The sequence below is a fragment of the Aspergillus fijiensis genome (genome assembly GCF_003184825.1).
Source record: "Aspergillus fijiensis CBS 313.89 unplaced genomic scaffold BO72scaffold_16, whole genome shotgun sequence".
Lineage (NCBI taxonomy): Eukaryota > Fungi > Ascomycota > Eurotiomycetes > Eurotiales > Aspergillaceae > Aspergillus > Aspergillus fijiensis.
In genome coordinates, this window is record NW_024468992.1 from 73,587 (window position 1) to 94,097 (window position 20,511).

At 52.1% G+C, this 20,511-nt stretch overlaps 8 protein-coding genes across 8 annotated transcripts; 4 read left to right on the plus strand and 4 right to left on the minus strand.

Annotated features, from left to right (window-relative positions):
- Window positions 1–276: 276 nt before the first annotated feature.
- Window positions 277–4,257, minus strand: BO72DRAFT_446789 (C-1-tetrahydrofolate synthase). The gene is made up of 5 exons (XM_040944383.1): window positions 3,551–4,257; window positions 3,458–3,478; window positions 3,352–3,389; window positions 761–3,288; window positions 277–701 (listed from the first exon to the last, which is right to left on the minus strand). Exons 1-5 carry the CDS (start codon window positions 3,969–3,971, stop codon window positions 593–595), a joined length of 3,117 nt encoding a protein of 1,038 aa, XP_040802588.1. The 5' UTR covers window positions 3,972–4,257; the 3' UTR covers window positions 277–592.
- Window positions 4,258–4,556: 299 nt separating this feature from the next.
- tif34 (translation initiation factor eIF3 subunit i) lies at window positions 4,557–6,451 on the plus strand. The gene is made up of 4 exons (XM_040944384.1): window positions 4,557–4,762; window positions 4,885–5,391; window positions 5,466–5,582; window positions 5,652–6,451. The coding sequence occupies exons 1-4, from the start codon at window positions 4,736–4,738 to the stop codon at window positions 6,009–6,011; spliced, it is 1,011 nt and encodes a 336-aa protein (XP_040802589.1). The 5' UTR covers window positions 4,557–4,735; the 3' UTR covers window positions 6,012–6,451.
- A 136-nt stretch (window positions 6,452–6,587) lies between these two features.
- Window positions 6,588–7,469, minus strand: mbf1 (multiprotein-bridging factor 1). The gene is made up of 2 exons (XM_040944385.1): window positions 7,233–7,469; window positions 6,588–7,123 (listed from the first exon to the last, which is right to left on the minus strand). The coding sequence occupies exons 1-2, from the start codon at window positions 7,386–7,388 to the stop codon at window positions 6,815–6,817; spliced, it is 465 nt and encodes a 154-aa protein (XP_040802590.1). The 5' UTR covers window positions 7,389–7,469; the 3' UTR covers window positions 6,588–6,814.
- Window positions 7,470–9,163: 1,694 nt separating this feature from the next.
- On the plus strand, window positions 9,164–10,528 carry BO72DRAFT_446793 (SH3 domain-containing protein). Its single transcript, XM_040944386.1, has 4 exons — window positions 9,164–9,336; window positions 9,431–9,851; window positions 9,919–10,140; window positions 10,226–10,528. Exons 1-4 carry the CDS (start codon window positions 9,274–9,276, stop codon window positions 10,279–10,281), a joined length of 762 nt encoding a protein of 253 aa, XP_040802591.1. The 5' UTR covers window positions 9,164–9,273; the 3' UTR covers window positions 10,282–10,528.
- Window positions 10,529–10,854: 326 nt separating this feature from the next.
- Window positions 10,855–11,751, minus strand: BO72DRAFT_64710 (uncharacterized protein). The gene is made up of 2 exons (XM_040950585.1): window positions 11,167–11,751; window positions 10,855–11,114 (listed from the first exon to the last, which is right to left on the minus strand). Exons 1-2 carry the CDS (start codon window positions 11,618–11,620, stop codon window positions 11,092–11,094), a joined length of 477 nt encoding a protein of 158 aa, XP_040802592.1. The 5' UTR covers window positions 11,621–11,751; the 3' UTR covers window positions 10,855–11,091.
- A 3,667-nt stretch (window positions 11,752–15,418) lies between these two features.
- On the plus strand, window positions 15,419–16,776 carry BO72DRAFT_457640 (DUF124 domain protein; the record flags this gene model as incomplete). Its single annotated transcript, XM_040946345.1, has 5 exons — window positions 15,419–15,470; window positions 15,534–15,551; window positions 15,599–16,012; window positions 16,082–16,431; window positions 16,558–16,776. 5 exons carry the CDS (start codon window positions 15,419–15,421, stop codon window positions 16,774–16,776), a joined length of 1,053 nt encoding a protein of 350 aa, XP_040802593.1.
- Window positions 16,777–17,438: 662 nt separating this feature from the next.
- Window positions 17,439–19,022, minus strand: BO72DRAFT_446797 (translation initiation factor eIF2 subunit beta). The gene is made up of 3 exons (XM_040944387.1): window positions 18,609–19,022; window positions 17,878–18,498; window positions 17,439–17,785 (listed from the first exon to the last, which is right to left on the minus strand). Exons 1-3 carry the CDS (start codon window positions 18,670–18,672, stop codon window positions 17,619–17,621), a joined length of 852 nt encoding a protein of 283 aa, XP_040802594.1. The 5' UTR covers window positions 18,673–19,022; the 3' UTR covers window positions 17,439–17,618.
- A 395-nt stretch (window positions 19,023–19,417) lies between these two features.
- BO72DRAFT_446798 (uncharacterized protein) lies at window positions 19,418–20,507 on the plus strand. Its single transcript, XM_040944388.1, has 2 exons — window positions 19,418–19,984; window positions 20,061–20,507. Exons 1-2 carry the CDS (start codon window positions 19,714–19,716, stop codon window positions 20,162–20,164), a joined length of 375 nt encoding a protein of 124 aa, XP_040802595.1. The 5' UTR covers window positions 19,418–19,713; the 3' UTR covers window positions 20,165–20,507.
- Window positions 20,508–20,511: the final 4 nt, after the last annotated feature.

The following is a 20,511-nucleotide window of genomic DNA, read 5'->3' on the forward strand; positions in this document are numbered from 1 at the left end:
TCTCCCGCTCAGCCGATCTTAACCGCTTGCTTTTTTCCCGCGGCTACTCCTCTAACAAGTCCCCCGTCCCCTCCCTACAACGGAGAAATCTCCGCCCGGGTCTTTAACCACCGAAATCGCTGCTTAGCCGGACTTGGCCTGCCACTCCCCGGCTCAGAGCTGATTCATCCATCCTTCACCCGCCTCCGGATTCGGTACATTCACACGTGCTCGGCTAGATGCTACCCGGACAAGATCATCTTCAGAGCCGCAGTAGAACCGACACCTCTCCACTTGGTCCGATTTTACATAGTATCATGATATAATGATCTCGTACTCTGAATAATTTATATCCACATCCACATCCATTCTATTATGTTGAAGAGGGCGTAGTATGTTCTCTAGCCTTCTAGCTGAGGGACGCCGGCCCTGATGAACGAGCCACGCTTTTGTAATGTTGAAATAATAGATCCCTCCAATGCTCCTGCGCCCGTCGTAGTTGTAAATTTATCGTCCAAAATCATGAATACCAAGAAGATGACAGAAAAAGAAATCTATACAGAGATCGCAATTCCGATCCTGAAATGGGCCTCAGCCCATACCAGCGTCCCGTCTAGAAGAGACCGTCAATCTCCCCAGTCTCGGGATCGATATCCACATTCAAGTAACCAGGGGCTGTGGGCAGACCCGGAATGGTCTGAATGTCTGCTGCAAGGGCATACCTAAAAATCACTCAGTGGGAGGCCCACATGACAGCGCAGCTAAACAGAGGAGAACTTACAGATATCCACCGCCAACCGCCAATCGAACGTCACGAATGGGGACGGTGAAGCCAGTCGGGGCACCCTTAAGAGCCGGGTCGTGACTGAGCGAGTACTGCGTCTTCGCAATACAAATCGGGAGGTTGCCGAAACCTTGGGCAGTGTATGTGTCGACCTTTTTCTGGGCCAACTCACTGAACTCGACCTTCTCCGCGCCATACATAGCCTTACCAATCCGCTCGATCCGCTCCTGGATGGTGCCGTCCAAGTTATACAGGAGCTTGAAGTCCTTGGGCTTAGAGCTAGACGCGAGGACGCTCTTGGCTAGATCCACCGCACCGGCTCCGCCCTCGGCCCAGTGGTTGGCGGGGACCGCGTCCTCCGCTCCTGCCGCAATGGCCTCTTCGCGAATGACAGCAATCTCGGCCTCCGTGTCGGTCTCGAAACGGTTGATCGCCACCACCACGGGCACACCGTACTGACGAGCGTTCTCAATGTGCTTCTTCAAGTTGATGCAACCCTTGCGCAAGATGTCGACGTTCTCAGTGCGGTACACTTCAGGCAGAGCAGCGCCAGGAGTGATCTCAGGGCCGCCACCGTGAACCTTCAAGGCACGGACGGTAGCCACAATGACCACGGTGTCGGGAGACAGACCGGAGGACCGGCACTTGATGTTGAAGAAGCGCTCACCGCCCATCGTGAAATCGAAGCCAGCCTCAGTGACGACGAAGCCAGTGCGAGCATCATGGTCCTCATCCGGCTCGGTACCCGCAAGCTTCAAGGCCAATTTGTCGGCGATGACAGAGCTGGCACCAATGCTGATGTTGGCAAAGGGGCCGGCGTGAACCAGAACAGGAGTTCCCTCCAAGCTCTGCATCAGGTTGGGCTTAATGGCGTCCTTCATAAGAGCTGCGAGAGCACCACCCGCACCAATGTCGTCGCAAGTGACGGGGTCGCCGTTTCGCGAAGTGGCAACAACCATACGTCCCAGTCTCTCACGCATGTCTTCGAGACTGTTGCTCAGCGCAAGAATTGCCATACACTCACTGGCGACCGAGATATCGAAACCAGTTTCGCGCGTGAGACCGCGCTCAGTGGGAGCCTGCCCAATGGTGATTCCGCGCAGGTGACGGTCGTTGACATCCAGAACACGGCGCCAAGTGATAGTCTCCGGGTCGATATCAAGGCGAGCGAAGCGGCGGATCTCTTCCTCAGTGAGTTCGTCCGGGTTAGTCTTGGTGATACCCAACTTCTTAAGTCTCCGGTACATAATAGGCTGGAACTCGCGCTTGCCCTTCTTGGCAGGAACCAGGCGTTTGTAGAGAGCGCCATCCTTCTGGGTGGCCTCATGAAACATGCGGGTTTCGATAGCGGCAGCAAGAAGGTTGTTAGCGGCAGTGATGGCGTGGATATCGCCAGTCAAGTGCAGGTTGAACTCATCCATCGGGATAACCTGACTGTAACCTCCGCCAGCAGCTCCACCCTTGATACCGAATGTAGGACCCTGGCTGGGCTGGCGCACATTGGCGAAAACAATGCGGTTCAAGTGGGCACCAAGAGCCTGGGACAGACCCAGGGTGGTGGTCGACTTACCCTCACCAAGAGGAGTGGGAGTGATACCGCAGACCAAAATGTACCGACCATCGCGACGGTGAGATAGCCGGTCCAAAACGGAGAGACTGACCTTGGCCTTGGTGTGACCGTAGGGTTCGAGCTCATGGGGTGCAATGCCAATCTCCTCGGCAAGCTGAGTGATCTGTTTAGGATACTGCGCACGAGAAATGGCGATATCGGAGGGCACAGGACTGGCCAATTTAATGGGAAGGGGAGTAATATGTCTATCCTTCTGCTTCTCGAAGTAGGCCTTGGCCCCAGTCACCACGTTCTCCAGCAGCATGGCCACAGTCATGGGCCCAACACCACCGGGGACGGGGGTGATCTGAGAGGCAACCTGGACAGCAGACTCATAATCGACATCTCCAACAAGTCGCTGGCCGGACTTGCGAGTAGCATCGGCTTTGTAGTTGATGCCAACGTCAATAACAACGGCGCCGGGCTTGAGCCACTCTCCCTTGACAAATTCGGTCTGTCCAATGGCGGCAACAACAATATCGGCAGTCTTCACAATTCTAGCAATATCGGGGGTCTTCGAGTGGCACAGGGTAACGGTTGCATCAGCATTCTTCAGCAAGTAGCTGACGGGGCTCCCGACGATATCGCTGCGACCAAGGACAACAGCTTCCTTACCAGCAGGGTCGATGCCGCTCTCCTGCAGAAGCTTCATGACAGCCTTGGGCGTGCAGGGAAGGAAGAGAGGCCGGCCACCTCGCTTAGCCAATTCTCCAATGTTGATAGCACCGAATCCGTCGACATCCTTCTCGTCCGCGACAGCGGAGGTAATAGTGTGCTCGGACAAGTGCTTGGGGAGGGGCAGCTGGACCAAAATACCGTGTACCGAGGGGTCATTGTTGGCTTTGGTGATCTCTTGCAGAACTTCAGGCTGTGTAACAGATTCCGGGAAATTGATGATCTTGCACAGGATGTTTGTCTGATACGAGGTGTTCCGTTAGCATAAGGATAAGTTAAGTCGTAGGAGCAGGGTGGCATATACCTCCTCGGCAGCCTTCAGTTTCATGCGCACATAAGTGCCTGAGGCTATGCGTTAGCGTCCGCGACTCTCCACCACTAATCCAATTTAATAAAAGAAAAAAACCTACTGGAATCCGATCGGTTGCCCACTGTAAGATTTCAAGCCAAGTCAGTACTCAAGCAGTCACGGTGCGGAGAGATTGTGAGGGGCTATGACGCACCCTGGAAGATAACCAGACTAGGCTTGAATCTGGGGTTAGATTCCTGGATCTGGCGGATCTCAGTCTTGAGTCCCTCGCGAATGTTCTTGGCAATCTGGGTGCCATCGATCTTGGTAGCTGCCATGGCTGCTGGTCGGGTGCTCGAGAAGGTATGTCGGGAAGAGGAGGAGGAGGAGGGGGTGGAGACGAGCTTCGGGAAACCTAGCACGGCGCGATGAGCAGACGAGGAGGCACAGCGAAGATAAGACCTAGCCCCGCGTCTAGAGAAAAGCAGTCGTGGGTAGAGGGAAGGTAAGGGGTGGTAGTGAAGCTGAATCGGAAAAAGAGTATAAAAGCGCTCAGCGTTGACAACAGCAGCAGCAGCAGCAGCAGCACAGCGGGGTAAACTCGCCGAAGCCGAACGGGCGGGGGGAAACGGCATTGGATGACTGGGCTGGGTCGAGTCACAGCTCTTAGCCACAGCAGCTTTCCTCGGCCAGCTCAGATGCAGATAGGGAAAAGGTTGAAAACCACCGATAAACTCCTTGAATAATCGAATCAGGCAGCCCAAGACTCCGTAGAATGCCTAAAAAATGAAAGACTGTGAAGAAGCAGATTCTAAACTGCCAGTCAAGCAAAGCAACTATTATTCTAAGGAAGTTCTTTTTCCAACATAATTCACCCTCGAGTTTGCTGTTTCGACACTGTTTGCTCTGTTCTTTCTGCCTTTGTTTTCCATGGAAAAGTCTCCCCGATGAATGCCGCAGGAGCCTCAGGCTGACGCTGGGGTGACAATGAGGTTTCTTCCTTAGGCTTAGTGCACGTAGTCTAGACCAGGAGGGGTATGGGCTGTCTTGCATCACGTGAATAAAAAACTAAGCCAAATTCGCAGACAGCTCTCAGGGCTGTGCATATCACGTGAGATAAAATAGTCAGCAATACCGGACCTACTAATCTCCCGGTATGGTCACCCTGTGACAAAACAGGCTCAATCAGGAAAGTCTTGGCGCGCGAGCCCGGACTGTGCGATGAAATTCAAACTAGTCCTGACGACGCCGACGAAGTGAGCCCGCCAGCACCCCGCAAGGATTTCCGCCTCATCACGCAGGTATTATACGACTCCCGGTCACAGACGCCCTCAGCTGTGATCCATCGCTCTTTTAATTCCGTCGCCTTTCCCCAGATTCATCGCGTGGTCGGCCCAAGATGAGGCCTATTTTGCTTGCGGGCCATGTGCGTTTTGCCATCCTCCTCCCTCCCAGCTCGGAAGACTCTTATCTGTCGCCTGCAAAAAACACTTGAAGATCAACAGGATGGGGAAACATGGTAGTCGCTGACATTTTTCATTCTTGCAGGAACGTGCCCTGACTCAAATCAAGTTCAACAGCGATGGCGATCTTCTTTTCTCCGTGTCGAAGGATAAAATTGTGTGCGCCTGGTGGTCGGCCAACGGCGAGAGACTCGGTACCTACAACGGACACCAGGGTGCTATCTGGACGGTCGATGTGAGCCCCAACACGGTTCTCCTGGCGACGGGCTCGGCAGACAACACCGTGCGACTATGGAACGTCAAGACCGGCGAGTGCGTGAAGGTGTGGGATTTCCCTACGGCCGTGAAGCGGGTCGAGTTCAGCCCCGACGGAAGCAGACTTTTGGCCGTGACGGAGAAGCGTATGGGTTTCTTGGGTACCATTGCCGTCCTCGATATCAACTACGGCGAGAACTTGGAGGACCAGGCCGATGAGCCCAGCTTGCGGATCACCTGCACGGAGAGCAAGGCCACCGTTGCGGGCTGGAGTTATCTGGGCAAGTACATCATTGCTGGCCACGAAGACGGCAGTGTCAGCCAGTACGACGAGAAGGTGCGCAGACCGAATATTTTCACTGGCGAGGAATCGGGGCAGATGAGTTGCTAACACGGCATGTGGGAAAACAGACCGGTGAGCAGCTGGAGAACGTCCAGGCCCACGAGTTCGACCACCAGATCAACGACATCCAATTCTCTCAAGACCGCACCCACTTCATCACCGCCTCCAAGGACAAGTCTGCCAAGGTAAGTGTCCTTTTGTCCTATTTAAATTTCTCCATGACACGTGCAAGCTTGTTAACACGCGGTTGCCAGCTCATCTCCTCCCGTAACCTCGCCATCCTCAAGACCTACCCCGCCGATACTCCCTTGAACAGCGCCACGATCACGCCCAAGAAGGATTACGTTATTCTGGGTGGTGGTCAGGCCGCCATGGATGTCACCACCACCTCCGCCCGCCAGGGTAAATTCGAGGCTCGCTTCTACCACAAGGTCTTCGAGGACGAGATCGGCCGTGTCAGAGGTCACTTCGGTCCCCTCAACACCGTCGACGTCCACCCCGCCGGTACTGCCTACGCTTCCGGCGGAGAGGACGGTTACGTCCGTGTGCACCACTTCGACAAGCCTTACTTTGACTTCATGTACGAGGTCGAGCGGGAGCAGCTGCGGAAGTAGAGCGAAGGAGGGGCGATTTTGACGTTCGGAATGCATCTTTTTTAAAACCAGTTACGCATCCTTTGTATGTGTCATGAGGCGAAGTTTCATCTTTTCTTTCACTATACTCCCCCAAAAGTAGAAAGGCAAGACCGGTACGGCGGGTATGAGAAAAAGAAGACCTCGAGGCGATATTCAGGGCATGAGTTATATTTCATTTGTTCCATGATACAGTCGGAGTTGGTACCATTTCCTATTTCTGGTCGCTATGGTGTGTCCTAATAAAAGAAACCTTATTTTGCTTTACTTTACTGTTTTGCACACACCCTATGACTCCAACTTCTCTCCTGCTCATAATCTTGTCATGCTCATGAACATATCATTTGAATTCCGAGGTCAATTTGCTAGGCAACATTTTCTATCGCGCCCGACTAAATGCATAAAACCAGGAAGTTTCAATATCCACCAAGCAGAATCACGAATTTTGTATGATTCGGGGAGAGAAAAGTCTTTATCTTTGTTCTGAATGACAAAAAAAACGGACTCCGTCTTGAATACCGGGCCAGCGCTCTTCTGACCAGCAGATAAACAAAGGAGAAAAAATTGGGTAAAAAAAAAAGGAATCATGAGATCTCATATTGAGAAAAAAAGGTGCGTTAGACGTGACATCCGGATAAAAGAAAAAGTGCGAAATTGATGGAGGAAAACCCGAGACGATTCGAAGGGAAGAAAAGCCGAATTAGGAGAGAAGATGAAATTAAATCAAAGAAACTTCATGCAAACTTCCCCGGAAGAAAAAGTCGCGGGCTCACCCCCGAGTCAATTTACTTTTTCTTGGGGAACTTCTCTGCTCCGATGTCCGAGCCTCGCAGCTTGACGTTGAGGACACGCTCCATGGCACTCAGGACCTTCTGGTCGGGCGCAGCGGTACCGCGCTCGAAGTCTTGGATGACGGTGACGGTGGTGTTGCACTTGGTGGCGAGTTCCTTCTGGGTCATCTTGTAGCCCTCGTCGGTACGGCGCTTCTTGATGGCATCGGCGACCTGGTGGCCGACGGTCTTGGGCTTGACAATGTCGTCGCTGCGGTCGACCTTGGTCAAGTGCTGGCCCTCGGGGGCACCGGAGCGTCCGGCCTGAATTCATTCGCCCAAGTTAGAACAGGTTGCCCCTCCTTTCGGAAGTTTTTGGATTTTGGGTGGCGGTTGGCTGCCCATGAAGCGAGAGAGGGAGGAAATGACTTACAGCGTTACCAGTGGCGTACTTCTTCTCGGTTCCGATGACGAGACCCTGGCGCTGAGCGGCGTTCAGAGCACTCTTGCCCTTGACGACGGTCTCGCGGATGGCAGGGCCACCACGGTTCTTGCTTCCAATGCGCGTGACGGAGTCCCAGTCGCTCATTTTGAATATTTGTGTAGAGACGGTGGTGAGGATGGGGTGGTTAAGAAGATGGTGTTAGCGTAGTTTTTGGCGTAGAGGAGCAGGTGGCGGTAGAGAAAGATCGCGTGAGATGTGTCGTAAGGAGGGATGTTGGAGACCCGCCGAATTTATATCGCCGCCACGGAAGCTTCTCGAGCCCTTGGGATGGCGGAGTCAGAGGGGCGCTGGGCGCTAACCTCAATTGGGCTTAATCGCTGCTGACATCATGTGCCATTAAGGCTATTAACTCCGTCGTACAGTCAGTCAGTCAGTCCATCGAGGCAGTGTGCATACTCGAACTATACCCAGGTTGCGACTGTGAGTCAGTATGAGTCTTTCTCGCTTATTTGTTGTGTCTTTCCGATCTGTCTTTGTTTAAACAATTGCATGGCAGTGTATTACGATCCGATCAATACACAAGTTACGATTGAATTGTCAGCAATGAATGCTTTGAGTTTCCATGAAGGACAACTGCATGTCAATTCCGACACGTTGGCTCGCAGAATGAGTTCTGGCTTGTCGGGTCTGCTGTCTAATTCTGTGGCTTTTTCCTATATGTCTCTGTTGATTATTGTGGCTCGGTTGACGATACACATATCGTTTCGAAGCATCACATCTTTATATATCGGATATAGATACTTCCCACAATAAGGTCTACTTTCAATTGCTTTCACTACAACCATGTAAAAGGGAGACGCTTCTGTAAAAAGAAGCAAAGGACTTCGTATGATGTCATAAACGTGTTTCGAAGCCTTCTGAGTCCAGTATCTCTCGAGATAGCTCGAGCTGCCCTCACTCAGTCAATTACGAATTTCCCGTGGCTGTTGAGGATGAGGTGCAAATGTTGTGCGCAACCTTCACAGCGTAGTACAGTATAGGGAGAGAAGAGTTAGCAAGAATCTAAGAACCAATGTACAGATGACGCACTGTAGGTTTGAGCAAGTCAATAAGGAAAATTGCGAGGACTCGCTCTCTGCTTAACTCTGCTAAGACAGTGATAGATGGTTCTTCCTTTTATAGCCTCAGATAGCCAAGATGCTTCTTTGCTGAATCATACCCATGCTATTTTGAGCATAGTCTAGATCACTTGAATCATGGTACGTAGCTTATGCATAACGAACTAGTGCCTTGATGTGCAATAAGGAGCGATTGAGAGCTTGATACACATGTGGAGCAAAGAGTGTAGTATTTCGACAGATCAAACAGGATGAAGACCCAAGAATAGCACATCTGAGGTGTGGCCAAGAGAAAAAGCGAGACACTGCTTTTCCCAAGTAACAGGTTGAGGAGCATGTCGGCCTGAACCTTGGCAGATGTTGGCTTTGGTTGTTTCATTCGAAGAGCACCAACAAGTTCATTGAGCCCCAATTCCCGAGTGGGATTGCCGAGCACTACCTAAAGTTTGCCCCTTTCCAGCAGCATCAAGCGTCCAACCTCGAGCACCAGGCAGGGCTTGTAACCTTGAACATTGAAAATATAGACGGATAATAATGGTGCCTGGAATGACAAGACAAGCTAAATGTCGCGGGGCCAATCAGACAACCACAAGGGCTGAGCCAACCCCCTCTCCAGGCTCTGAACGAGTGGGTGCCACTGGGTGGAAGCGGCCTCAGGTACCAAATCTGAGTAAGAGAAGAGGAGGGACCAACTGGAGACTGCGGCCAATGCATCCGTTATTCAGTCACTCCATTATCGATCGTCTCGTCTGTTATTATTATTTGCCTCTCATCTTCCTCATCCATCTTTCTGTCTGTTCACTCTTTTTCTTCCAGCGCTTCTACTGCCTTTCGAGTCGAGTCACATTCTTGATTGCTTCGCCCTGGTTTAGTTTCGTTGAATCACTCGAATCCGCTTCACATAGCTTGCCATGGCATCCCAAGGCGATCTGTTCTCGGCCGTGACCAACCGGTCGCTCCGCAACGTCCGATCGGTTAGTTTGAATCCCCTCACCTGTTTGAACACCCTGCAGTCAAATTATAACTGGCGTGTGGTACTGGAATTCCTGACTCAAGAACTGTCTGTAGGAGCTCGAATTCCTAGCCGATTCCTCAGTCATCACTCGTGCACAACTCTCCTCGATCTTATCGCAACTCCCGAAAGAGAACGAGCGCAGTAGATCCTCGGTGCCCCCTCAGCAACCGCCAGTCCAGCAGCCGCAGCCAGTGGCGCCGCTGCCCATCCAGACACAGCCGTCTCCTGCTCCCTATTCTCCTCCCGTCAACCAATTCGCCAATGCCTCGTTGAACGAGAAGGCGACATACCAAGCGCAGCCTCCGCCGCAGCCGTACGCCAACCCGGCTGTCCCGCCGCCTCCTGCTTATCCCCAGGCCCCGCCCGTGCTGTCTATCGCCTCGGCTCTGTATGCGTACACCCCGACGGACCCCGGCGACTTGGCTCTGCAGCCGCGTGACCGTATTCATGTTTTGGAGCACATGAACGCTGATTGTAAGGATTCTATACATATCCGACAATGGCGACGAAATTCCTTTATGGCTGCTAACAAAAAATATAGGGTGGCGTGGTCGTAACGAGCGCACCAACCTCGAGGGTATCTTCCCCCGCAGCTATGTCGACGTGATTGACGAGAAGGCTGTCTCGTCCCCTCCACCCACCAACTATGGAAACATGCCTCTGGAAGTGAGCCAAAGTGGCTCTACGCCTGATGGGGACCCTGCCAAGAAGGGCAAATTCGAGGAACACGGTAAGAAGTTTGGCAAGAAACTGGGTAATGCCGGTAAGTTTTGTCTAGGGAAAACATTTTGTTGCCTTCCCATCAATTTGCACTCTTCGAATTTTTGAATGCTGATGATGCACTCTAGCTGTCTTCGGTGCTGGTGCGACCATTGGTTCAAACATTGTGAACAGCATCTTTTAATGTTTGTTTGTCGAAGTTGGTAACTCTAGGAAAGGGCCCGATAGAGTTTTGTGGATCACCCTTGTGTGCTCTTTGTCGTTTAATCCAGTACTTTCATGGAATTGGCGTTGGTGGTTGTTTTTCTAATCCTTACCATTATACTCTCTGTGACTATCTTGATTCGCAATCGCTCTAGTGAGACCCATTCGGAATAGCAACTGACAGGTTCTGGAATTCTGGATATACTCAGTACATCATCAAACAGAAAGTTACACAATTGGACACCGTAGCTGAAGGCCTGAGTAGGATATCCGATATTCCATGGATAGATCATCTTGTCATCTTCTGTTAGCGCCAAGCAGCCTCAAAGCTCAAAGCTCTCAGGTGAGGACTTACGTATTGCATGCGCCCGGAATGACTATTCCAAGTACAGGATCGGATTACAATAGAAGAAGGGGGCAGATACTCGTCGACGCACCGAGAGACATCGAGTTGAACTCGGATAGAAAATAGTCTCTCGCCACGCAAATCATGGCCTATGGGCTGTTGGGAACAGCCGCCAGCTTGTTAGGCTACATTAGTTCGCGCTTCAGCCTCTCCCAACGGGGGCTATGGGCATAGCGCCTACAGGGCTGGGACAGCCACATGTGGTTCCTATATCTGGAACATGAGAAGCAAATTCCCAGCCAGAAGTTATCTTGAAAGCGTACAGTGTTCATAAAGGTGCTGTGGGCGATTGAGTCGCATTTCCCCCAGCCATGTTATGGCAAATGATCATATTCGCATTGCTCGCCATCCCACCCAGCGTTCTAGCCACAGGATGGGATGATTTCACGGACGACCTAGCAACAGACCTGGTACGTATGAGAGACGCCCACCACCACGGCAACCATATAGTCAACTAACCGGTCTCTATCCAGGCGCCATTGATCTCCCTTTTCGGCGATCGGTTGAGCAAACAATACCTCTCCGAGTCGATCAGCATCCTGGACAGCTTCATCTTCGCGGTCTCTCCCCTGGGCATCCTCACGGCCGTGATCGCCGTCATCCGTGTCTGCGGGAACGCCTCCTTGAAAGCGTTTGTGGGCCGGGCGCAGGAAGGCCCCGGCGAGGCAGAAAACGAACTCCTGTCCTGCGTCTCGGAGAGCACAGCCGAGATCTTCAACGATGGAGGCGTGTCCAGGGTTCTTGGACGGCCGCGAGTCCTCGAGGTTGTGGTGTGGGAGGACGTAGACCCGCAGACCCAGCAGCGCGTGCGCAGGATCGGGACCCTGCATGACGCGCTCCAGACCGGTGCCTGGGTGGCCGGGAAAGGCCGGCAGATTCTCGATGAGAAGGAATACCTGGCCAAGCTTGACATCGCGAATCTGTCCTTGAACAAAGGGATCGCAAGAAGAAGCCAGGGTTGGTTTTACGCTGCGGCCGCTCTGGGGTTTGTGTTGCAAGTCGGTAAGCATGGCGGTCTCGATTCGTTCAGTCGCATTGAAGAAGGGAAATGGTGTTTCTTCTAACGAGCTGTTCCAGGCGTGCTTGTCTACTCTGCTATAACCGTCTTCCTGTTCCCGGATCAATTCGAAAAAGATGGAAATCGAGTCGTCAGCTATGCTTTCCCACTGTTCTTCATGGGATCTATGCTACTCAGTATCGGGATGTTCTTTTGTGCTTTCATCATCGAACGCTCCTCCACGAAGTGCTATATTCGACCTACGACGCCGAGCAAGATCTACTGGTTGCAACCGGGAGACCAAGATGTGGGAGACCAGGTGTTTGGCGCGTTCCTGGCTGTCAACGAAGGGCCTGCGGCGGAGGCCACCACAGACATCATGTATATCAAATCGGTCCGAAGCTCTCAGAATCCCGGGAAGGAACCATTGCTGGTGTTCACGGTGGTTACGACTGTCGTTGGCTTCGTGACGCAGTTTGTTGGCTTCCGTGGACTACATGCCTCCGTCATCCTCGCACAGGTGGGATCGACGTTCTTGATGTCGATCGTGAGGGCCTCTCTCCGGACGAAAAGGACCGGGCCAGAAGAGAACCGGTTTTCGAACCCTGAGAGACAATTAGTCTCGCACAAGAAACAAGAGCTGGATTTCTTCACGTTTCACCTCGAGAACATACAAGCATTCGAGTTGGTGGCTAATCCAACAGCTGCGCCTCAGTCATCTGGTACACAAGCCCTAGCACGGATCAATGGCCCGGGTATCAGAGCTATCCAGACACGAACGCGACTAGCTCAACTCACATCTGAAGGCAGTCATGAGAGCATGGATTGGGATGATCTCCCCATCAGAAAAGTAGCTCGCAGCCTGGCAAAGACGATCACGGAGACAATGAATTTTTTGTCGGACTGGAAGCATATCAACGAGGACACGCATAGCTTTGACCTCCTGATCCAGTCTCAAGCACCTGGTAGAAATTCTTACTCGAGCTACGAAACATACTCTGTCAAGCTCAAAAGATCGGAGGACACCCTACAGTGGCAGGTTGATGTGGCAGTCCTTGAAGCGGTGCTGGGCCTATGGACTTGGTCGCTCATCAAAACTGATAGCAAATGGCTTCGAACCAGGCTCGTCCGTGCTGTAGGACTGACCGAGTCGGAAGCTTCGAAAGAGGAAACGGACCTAATGTTCCATAAATGGATCCACCGCCATACAGAAGCACATATGGTGCCTTCGAAGACAATCGCCTTTCACAATCGGCTATTTGGAGTTTCTCCCGATAAAGAAACTACCAGCAAGGATATACTGGTGGTGCAAACTGACAATAGAATGGAGACTATGGCCGCTCAGGATATTTATATACGGTTCCTCCAAAATGCCCTGCGAGATGTCACGGAGCTCGGAGGTAGAGTAGAGGTGCGCGAAGGGTCACAGAACAAGTTTGTGACATTCAGCGACCGCGTTGATCTTCTCGTGACGTGCTTCGCGGAGGCCGGCCTGGGATCGAGGGAGGACGCCTTGTTGTGCGCTATTCCAACTCTCAAGCTCTTGCTGCCAAAGCTTGCTGCAGACTCAGACAGCGTTAGAACCAACATTAAGCGATTGATATCTGACGCAGATTGGAAAGGAGCCTTTTCCGTTGCGCGCTGGCTGTGCGAGCGTTGCGAAGGAGAGGAGCTCGAGCGTTGTGTTTTCGAGCTCGGCTATCTCTGTCAACGTGCCATGAGCCACAGTGACATTGTAGTTCGAGAGGCCGGATTTGATGAAGTGCGATCGCTCCTCCAATTTGACGCGAGGGCTAAGTTCTATGAGGGTCTCAGCCGGCGCTTGAATTGGATGAACTCCACCGACCATCAAGCATGGTGGTCACGATTCTCCCAGCAATTTGGCTGGATCGTGTGGCACATACTCAAAAACAAGGCCTCGAATCACTCGATGATCCCATATCTAGAGGCCTTGGGCGCATCCAAAGATCTTGATCTCCAGCCAATTTCCCAGAGCAACACGTTGCACACCGCGCAAAACAATGTCTCGGGGGGCTCAGCATCAGGATCCTCAGGTTTCAGTCAAGATCTCACTCAGTCGCAGAATATCGAAAGAGATGAACAGGTTCTTGCTAAGGAAACCATACTAGGATGGCTCACACACGGTATGGACATCATCTTCGAGAGACAAGTGCCTGGCGAGGAAGACCGACTATGCCTGCAATGGGCGTACCAAAATTCACAGAATGCTCTCGCTCATTGGATTCTTATCAAATGGACTGAGGTCGGGCAAGAATATGGCGCCTTGATGCAGAAGGCGTTTGTGTTTGCGGCAGAGTGCAATGCGGACTCTGCTATCAAATCGCTGATACGGCAGGGCGCTGATATCAACACTCGCGAGTTTGAAGGCTACTCACCACTAATAGAAGCTGTTGGATCTGCAAGCATGGAAGGGACCCGGGCACTACTTCTTAATGGTGCAGATGCAAATTTAAGCTCCAAGTCGAACAAAATGACACCATTGTCAATGGCTGTTATTCGAGGTGATTGTCAGTTGACTCAACTACTTCTCGACTTTGGCGCGAATCCTGATGCTAAAGATGACCTGGGTTTCAGCGCATTGCACACAGCTGTGCGCCACAACCAGTTGAATATTACACAACTGCTTTTGGACAAAGGCAAAGGAGATATTGAAACTGTTTGCGCAGACGGCAGGACTCCTCTAATCTACGCAGCAGCAGACAATTATGAAGGAATGGTCGAGTTGCTGCTGGCCCATGGTGCTAATGTTAATGCACAAGATGATTCTGGCTCTACACCTCTGATGACAGCAATCTGGTACAATGCAAGCGAGAGAGTTGTTCGCCTGCTACTTGGCAAGAAGCCCAATATACACCAAAAGGATGACAACGGGATGACCGTGTTCGATCATGCCCGGGACAAAGGCTGTCCAGCGTTATTGTCGTTACTAGAAACAGAGACCAGGGAAGACCAGAACAGGGGAAAATAGCTGTAGAGCGGAAGGGGCGATAACTGGACAACTGGTGTGGCTATATCTAGTGGCTTTCCTCCCAGATGGATGTGCATCCGAGCGGGGGTCCGGTCCGGTACACTTGGGAACTCCTCAGCCATGCCTCCCTTCAATCTGAGCCATTAATACGAATCCTTTTATTTTCTGGGCCTCATCAATTGAGTGGGCATGGACTCCTCCCGAAGCGCCCAAGCATCGGCCAATAGCATGCGACAGGTCTCCGTGCCACCCCCAGTTCAACCATCCAGGCTGTCAGATACGTTCTCTAAGCGCCGACAGAAGACCACCATGCAGTAGTGTCGCTTGGTCTGGCCTCGGGGGCCTCGTCTCAATATACCTCCCCATCAATCTCTTGTCTGAAGCCGAGTCACTTAAAGGATGGCTTTACCTCTCGTTCTTTGATCGACCTTTCGCACAGCGACTTTTCCTATTTCCCCTAATGCCCTGATGATATTTTAGTTGTTTCTCTGGCAGAGCAACTCATTGACGTATTCATTGTCGCAACCAAAGGCCTAATATTGTGATATTCATCTATATACCCCGCTCACCATTGAGTCTTGCGCAGCCTGTATTCTGTGGAGATAGATCTGTCCTGGTAAGTTGAGCGCGACTTCTCCTTCACCTTGTGATTTGACCATTCTATCAATAACTCCTGCTGAGAATTACTTCGTAGGTATTCCACAATCGGATAAAAGGCGAGAACCATGTCTGAGCAATTCGCATATCCACCCCCGCCTAGCCAAGGCTCCTTTGCTTGTACGTCTGTCTTACAGCATCTCAGACTTTCCTACACTATACCAACTGATCAACGTCAAATAGATCCATCCAATGCACCGAGTATGCTACCCAACTCATTGGCTGAGCATTCCCTAACTCATTCATAGCAGCCTACTCCCCACCCCAGGCTTCCCCAGGCTACCCACCTCCTAATTTCAGCTTCCCTTCGCCGCCCCAGCAGCCGACACCTGGGCATGGCGACAATAAACCTCCCACGCCACCTATGAATGAGAAAGCCGCCTATGCTGCCGAGAATACTGGAGCATATGGGCCCAATGCGGCCATTCGCAGCTCCTCCGATAGACCGCCTTCCGGGACAACACTCACAAGAGCCCATACGGACATGTCACTTGGTAGCAAGCCAGGTCCATTGGCATCTGCTAACTTCATGGGTGCCTCGTCCACTGACATGGACGATGTGGGAACCTTCAATGGTGGCAGCTACCGGATCAGCCATCGGGACACCAACAGTCTCCTAACCATTCAGCTAGCGGTGGGATGTCCATTGCAGGCCAGGCCAGGTCTGTCAACCTGATCCCCTGCCTCGATGCTTCAAAAACGGAAAGCTAACAGACCAACCTATCGTTCAGGTGTCATGATCGCAATGTCTCCCTCGATTTCTCTCCGGGGCTCCCTCTCCTTCGGCTGGATGAAAGCCCTGGCAGGCGGCCAGATTGCACGATCGACATATACCGGGCCCGGGGAGCTACTGCTCGCGCCATCCGTCCTAGGCGATATAACCGCGCTACGGATCGACGGCCAACAAGAGTGGACCGTGGGACGGGATGCGTTCCTCGCTGCGACGAGTGGTGTCAAAACCGAGTACAAAACTCAGGGCATCATGAAGGGTGTGTTCTCCGGCGAGGGGTTTTTCGTCTACAGGATATTCGGCGCCGGGATTCTGTGGATGCAAAGCTTCGGCGCCATTGTGAAGAAAGAGGTATGTCACTTTATTAACTTCTGGCTTCCCCTCTGCTCCCTACCCCATCCTCTCTCCCTCTCTCTCCTCCTTTGTCTCTCCCTTCTTGCCAGCCAATACCTCTAACTCGAGATGCTCTTTTCTCAGCTCGCCGAGGACGAAATCTACTTCGTGAACAACGGCCATCTAGTAGCATGGAACTGCAAATACAAGATCGAGCGGGTCGCCTCCGGCGGCATCATCTCGAACTGGAGTGCCGGAGAGGGCTTGGCTTGTCGATTCACCGGCCCTGGATCTGTGTACATGCAGACCCGCAACGTGTCTTCGTTCCTCGCACATATCAGTGGAGGTAAATCCAGCAGCTGAAGCAAGCATACATTGCACGTTGGACCTATGGTCACTCGATTAGCTAGCGTTTTATGTTTTCGATTCCCCTGTTTCGTGTCTCTTTTATCGATCCTTGTTATATACCTTTTCTTTCGCTTTTGATCCTTTTATTGTACCTGGCACCTGACTGACACAAATGATGCATGGCCAGAATGGTTTGGTCTACTCTGGCGGCGTGTGATACTATTTGTGAGTTTTGTTTGGAGAGGCACTTGATTGAGCAGTTCGGAGTATAGTCTTGATTACGCAGAACTGGCGGGGTGTCTAGACTGCAGTATGTAGGTCATGCCATTTTTATCCACCTATCATGCCGCTAAAAGAAATCATCCTCCTTTCTCATCGTTCCCCTTACTTTTCTCTACACTCCCTCAAGCCCCTCAAACCACCGCCTATCACCGAACCAGCAACAGACATAAGAAAGACTAACGGTCATTCCACATAACCTCCCATCATCCACATACCGACATGATCCTCACCACAACGAGGATACATAATCCAAAAAGTTAAAAAAGGAAGAAGGAAGCTCTTTGTATACGAGAGGAAGATAGAGAATTTGTTGAGGGGGAAGTGTTGGGAATATGAAATCATAACCGTGTCCATCACGAAGTAAAGAGAGGCAGGTAAGAAAAGTAAAAGCTGGGAAAAAAAGAAAAAGAAAGGGAAAGGGACCATGCCACACGCAAAAACCCATATATTCCATAGAAGAAACGCACAAAACCCCTCTTTCTTCCTCTCCAATTCTCCGCCCCTTTTCTTTTTGTCCCCTCCGCACCTCTTTGGGGTGGGGGAATAACAAATTAAATTCCCTGCTTTTAAATCGTTTAACCCTGTCTCTTTCTGCGGCCGACCTGTCCACGGAAACCGGTCTTGATGGCGGCGACGGAACGACGAGAACCGCAAGAGTTACAGGTGACGAAGTATAGACGGTTCTCACCCTTGTTGAGCTCGGTGTCGGGACTGCGGCAGGTCTTGCAGGTGACGTATTCGACTATACAGGAGTTAGTGGCAGTTCGTAAGGGTAAAGAATACGGAGTGGGATTAAAGAGGGTATAAGAAGGGAAGATGGGGATGAACACATACCGATATATCTTCTCAGGACGTTCTCGATCTGCTTCTGTTGGAAACGACCCTTGATGACCAGACGACGGGAACCGTCGACACTACCGCTGGTACCCAATTCGGCGAACAGGAACTGCATGACGTGGTCGTCGGACCGCTTCATGCGCTTGCAGATATCGGCGATGTTGGCGAAAATGGTACGACGGTTACCTTCACGGAGACACTGGGGCGGGGGGATCTTGTAGGACTTGGTGCCGCTGGACAGCAGGTCGGGGTGGTGGCTCTGGATGAGGGAGAAGAATCGGGAGACGAGGAGCGCATAGGGGATGGCTTGCGTGGCGTCGTGGGCCCAGATGCCCGTACCGGCCTCGTGGTCGCCTTCAGGGACTTCCTCCTCCTTCTCCTCGCCGGCGCCGGCAGCGGCGGTGACACCGGCCTCAGCCAGCTTGGCCTCGAAGTCGTCGGTGTCGACCTTCTTGGACTTGGACTTCTTCTTCTTCTTCAGGGCGGAGACGTCGAACTCGCCGTCGCCGGCGGGGGAGGCCTCATCGCCTTCGCCGGCTTCCGTGTCCTTGGGCTTCTTGGTCTTCTTCTTCTTCGACAGGCCCTTGAAGAGCTCGGTAACTTCGTCGACGGACTTGTCTATATCCCGGGGGAAGAGAGGGTGTTAGCTTGAGGCGGTCGCGTAGATTTTTTGGGGGTTGGACAGGACAATCACCCCGGCCATGGAGGGGGGAGGTATCAAGACATACCCTCAGCAGCCTCAACGGGCTTCTCAACCTGAGGGGTCTCTGTGACTTCGCCGTTGGTATCCATGATGACGTCTCCTTCACTGAATGCGACGGACTTGCGTTGCTTGGGTTCGACCTGTTAATCGGGGAACCGGACAGCCCAACAGGTTAGCGGGGCACCGAAATTATGTGAAAGTGAAGGATGAAAAAGCCCTGACAGCAAAACTCTCAGGGATAGCACTGCTCGTTGACTACCAGCACCACGTGATCGACAGGAGCTGGGGAAGAAAGAGGGTTGTTTGACGCAGGCAAAGACGAAGGTGGTTTGGAGAGCAGCAGCAGCGGGTATGAAATGAATGAAGAAAATGTGGGAGGGCAATCGGTAAAGGGAAAACGGGCTTTGTGACGTACAGTGTCCGCCATATTGGCTCGGCGCTTATGATATTCAAAGGGTTTCTCAGTCTAACGCGACGCAGAACAGAACAGTCCGAGAATAAAAGTTCGAGGGACAGAGAGAATACTTTTCGCAAAGATTGATGAGGTCGATCTTCTTCAGATCTGCCGTTGAGTTGTTGCTGGTTTGGGTTGCGAGAGGGCGATTCTCGTTATCGCGGGTCTCCTCACGTGACTGTCCACTCAGTGACTCAGGACCGTATTTACATTACCGTACTGTCGGTCGCCTCCTCAGGCCACCAACAATGCCGAGCTGGCTGCCTTTCTGCCTGACTGTTCCTGCCTTGCTGCCTCGTCGCCTCTCTGCCTCAGTCCCCTGGAATGATTACATCAGACCATCCCCAACCCGATTCGTCACTGAACAAGAACTACCGTCGCCGAGCTCCAAGCCTTATCCGCTGCTATCCTTCGGATACCTTGCTGTACCTTCACATTCGACCAAAGTTGGCTCATGCTGAATTCCTTGCTCAGGCGGTAGGCAGGCCACTGCTTGATTGCGAAGATTCCCGATTGACACCATTCCATCCCTCTCTTCACCACTGCCATCACCTCCGACGATACCAATAAACACCCAACACCCACTTCATCCCCGCATCTTTCCTCGAGACTACGCAACCTGCTACCTAGTACTCTATACTTTGGGAATAACCACACCGACCCTCCCACCGTCAAAATGTCTGCCTCGCCCTCCGCCTCCAACCCTTCCCTCACCACCTCCGCCTACATGGTCTCCTCCCGCGACCGATCCTACTCCTCCGCCTCCGACGACGACATCGCCTCTCTCCCCTCCGAAAGTACCTCCGTCTCCGACCTCGATACCCTCTCAGATTACTCCGACGCGGAGGAGGAATGGCGCGAAAGTCTGGAGCAGTTAGAGATGCTTCTGACCATGGTGTTCGTTCCGTTCGTGGGGAAGTATCTGGGCCGGAAATGCGCTTATTGGAGTATGCTGCCTTGAATCCCACCCCCTCCTTTGAATTTGATTATGCCTCCGGGATGAGGTGCTGATACTTTATGCAGGTTGGACGAGATTCATGGAGTGGAAGTACCCCGTTGAGGTGGTCGTAAGCAACAAGGCTGCCTTCAAGGGAGCCGGGGCTGTGGGGGCTCTCTCCCCTCTATAAGCGATAGTGGAAACAAAAGGGGAGGGGTTTATATATGGGAAGGGATTCTCGCGCTGTCTATATCCGAGGGTCTATACCGTTGCAGCATCCTATTCTTGTAGTGAAAGGAGTTTCGCGATGGTATCAGGCGAACCTTTTCCCTTTTCTCGGAGCAGCCCCTCAGATGCTTTTTGAGGGGCTTGGTCACTTGGATATATCTTGCGCCTCCAAAAAATGTCCAGTGAATAGGAGATTTTCCTCTGGAGATAACAGGTCTGATCTCTGGTGTTGAGTTCATAGCATAGCATATTTGTTTGTTTATTTAGAAAGGTATACCCCAAATATCAGCCTTACTTAGGGCTTATCCA

Bases quoted from the DNA above. Each gene is read 5' to 3' on its own strand.
- BO72DRAFT_446797 (XM_040944387.1), bottom strand. From the start codon at position 18,672: ATGGATACCAACGGCGAAGTCACAGAGACCCCTCAGGTTGAGAAGCCC. The intron at 18,499-18,608 runs GTATGTCTTGAT...CCCGGGATATAG, and splicing joins GCCCGTTGAGGCTGCTGAGG to ACAAGTCCGTCGACGAAGTT. The intron at 17,786-17,877 runs GTATGTGTTCAT...ACTCCTGTATAG, and splicing joins CGTCCTGAGAAGATATATCG to TCGAATACGTCACCTGCAAG.
- tif34 (XM_040944384.1), top strand. From the start codon at position 4,736: ATGAGGCCTATTTTGCTTGCGGGCCAT. The intron at 4,763-4,884 runs GTGCGTTTTGCC...TCATTCTTGCAG, and splicing joins CTATTTTGCTTGCGGGCCAT to GAACGTGCCCTGACTCAAAT. The intron at 5,392-5,465 runs GTGCGCAGACCG...GTGGGAAAACAG, and splicing joins TCAGCCAGTACGACGAGAAG to ACCGGTGAGCAGCTGGAGAA.
- BO72DRAFT_64710 (XM_040950585.1), bottom strand. From the start codon at position 11,620: ATGTCAAGCTTGGCCAGGTATTCCTTCTCATCGAGAATCTGCCGGCCT. The intron at 11,115-11,166 runs GTTAGTTGACTA...CATACGTACCAG, and splicing joins TGGCGCCTGGATAGAGACCG to GTCTGTTGCTAGGTCGTCCG.
- BO72DRAFT_446793 (XM_040944386.1), top strand. From the start codon at position 9,274: ATGGCATCCCAAGGCGATCTGTTCTCGGCCGTGACCAACCGGTCGCTC. The intron at 9,852-9,918 runs GTAAGGATTCTA...CAAAAAATATAG, and splicing joins GGAGCACATGAACGCTGATT to GGTGGCGTGGTCGTAACGAG. The intron at 10,141-10,225 runs GTAAGTTTTGTC...GATGCACTCTAG, and splicing joins CAAGAAACTGGGTAATGCCG to CTGTCTTCGGTGCTGGTGCG.
- BO72DRAFT_446798 (XM_040944388.1), top strand. From the start codon at position 19,714: ATGTCTGCCTCGCCCTCCGCCTCCAACCCTTCCCTCACCACCTCCGCC. The intron at 19,985-20,060 runs GTATGCTGCCTT...TACTTTATGCAG, and splicing joins CCGGAAATGCGCTTATTGGA to GTTGGACGAGATTCATGGAG.
- mbf1 (XM_040944385.1), bottom strand. From the start codon at position 7,388: ATGAGCGACTGGGACTCCGTCACGCGCATTGGAAGCAAGAACCGTGGT. The intron at 7,124-7,232 runs GTAAGTCATTTC...GAATGAATTCAG, and splicing joins AGTACGCCACTGGTAACGCT to GCCGGACGCTCCGGTGCCCC.
- BO72DRAFT_446789 (XM_040944383.1), bottom strand. From the start codon at position 3,971: ATGCCGTTTCCCCCCGCCCGTTCGGCTTCGGCGAGTTTACCCCGCTGT. The intron at 3,479-3,550 runs GTGCGTCATAGC...GAAATCTTACAG, and splicing joins TAGTCTGGTTATCTTCCAGG to TGGGCAACCGATCGGATTCC. The intron at 3,390-3,457 runs GTAGGTTTTTTT...GCATAGCCTCAG, and splicing joins GGGCAACCGATCGGATTCCA to GCACTTATGTGCGCATGAAA.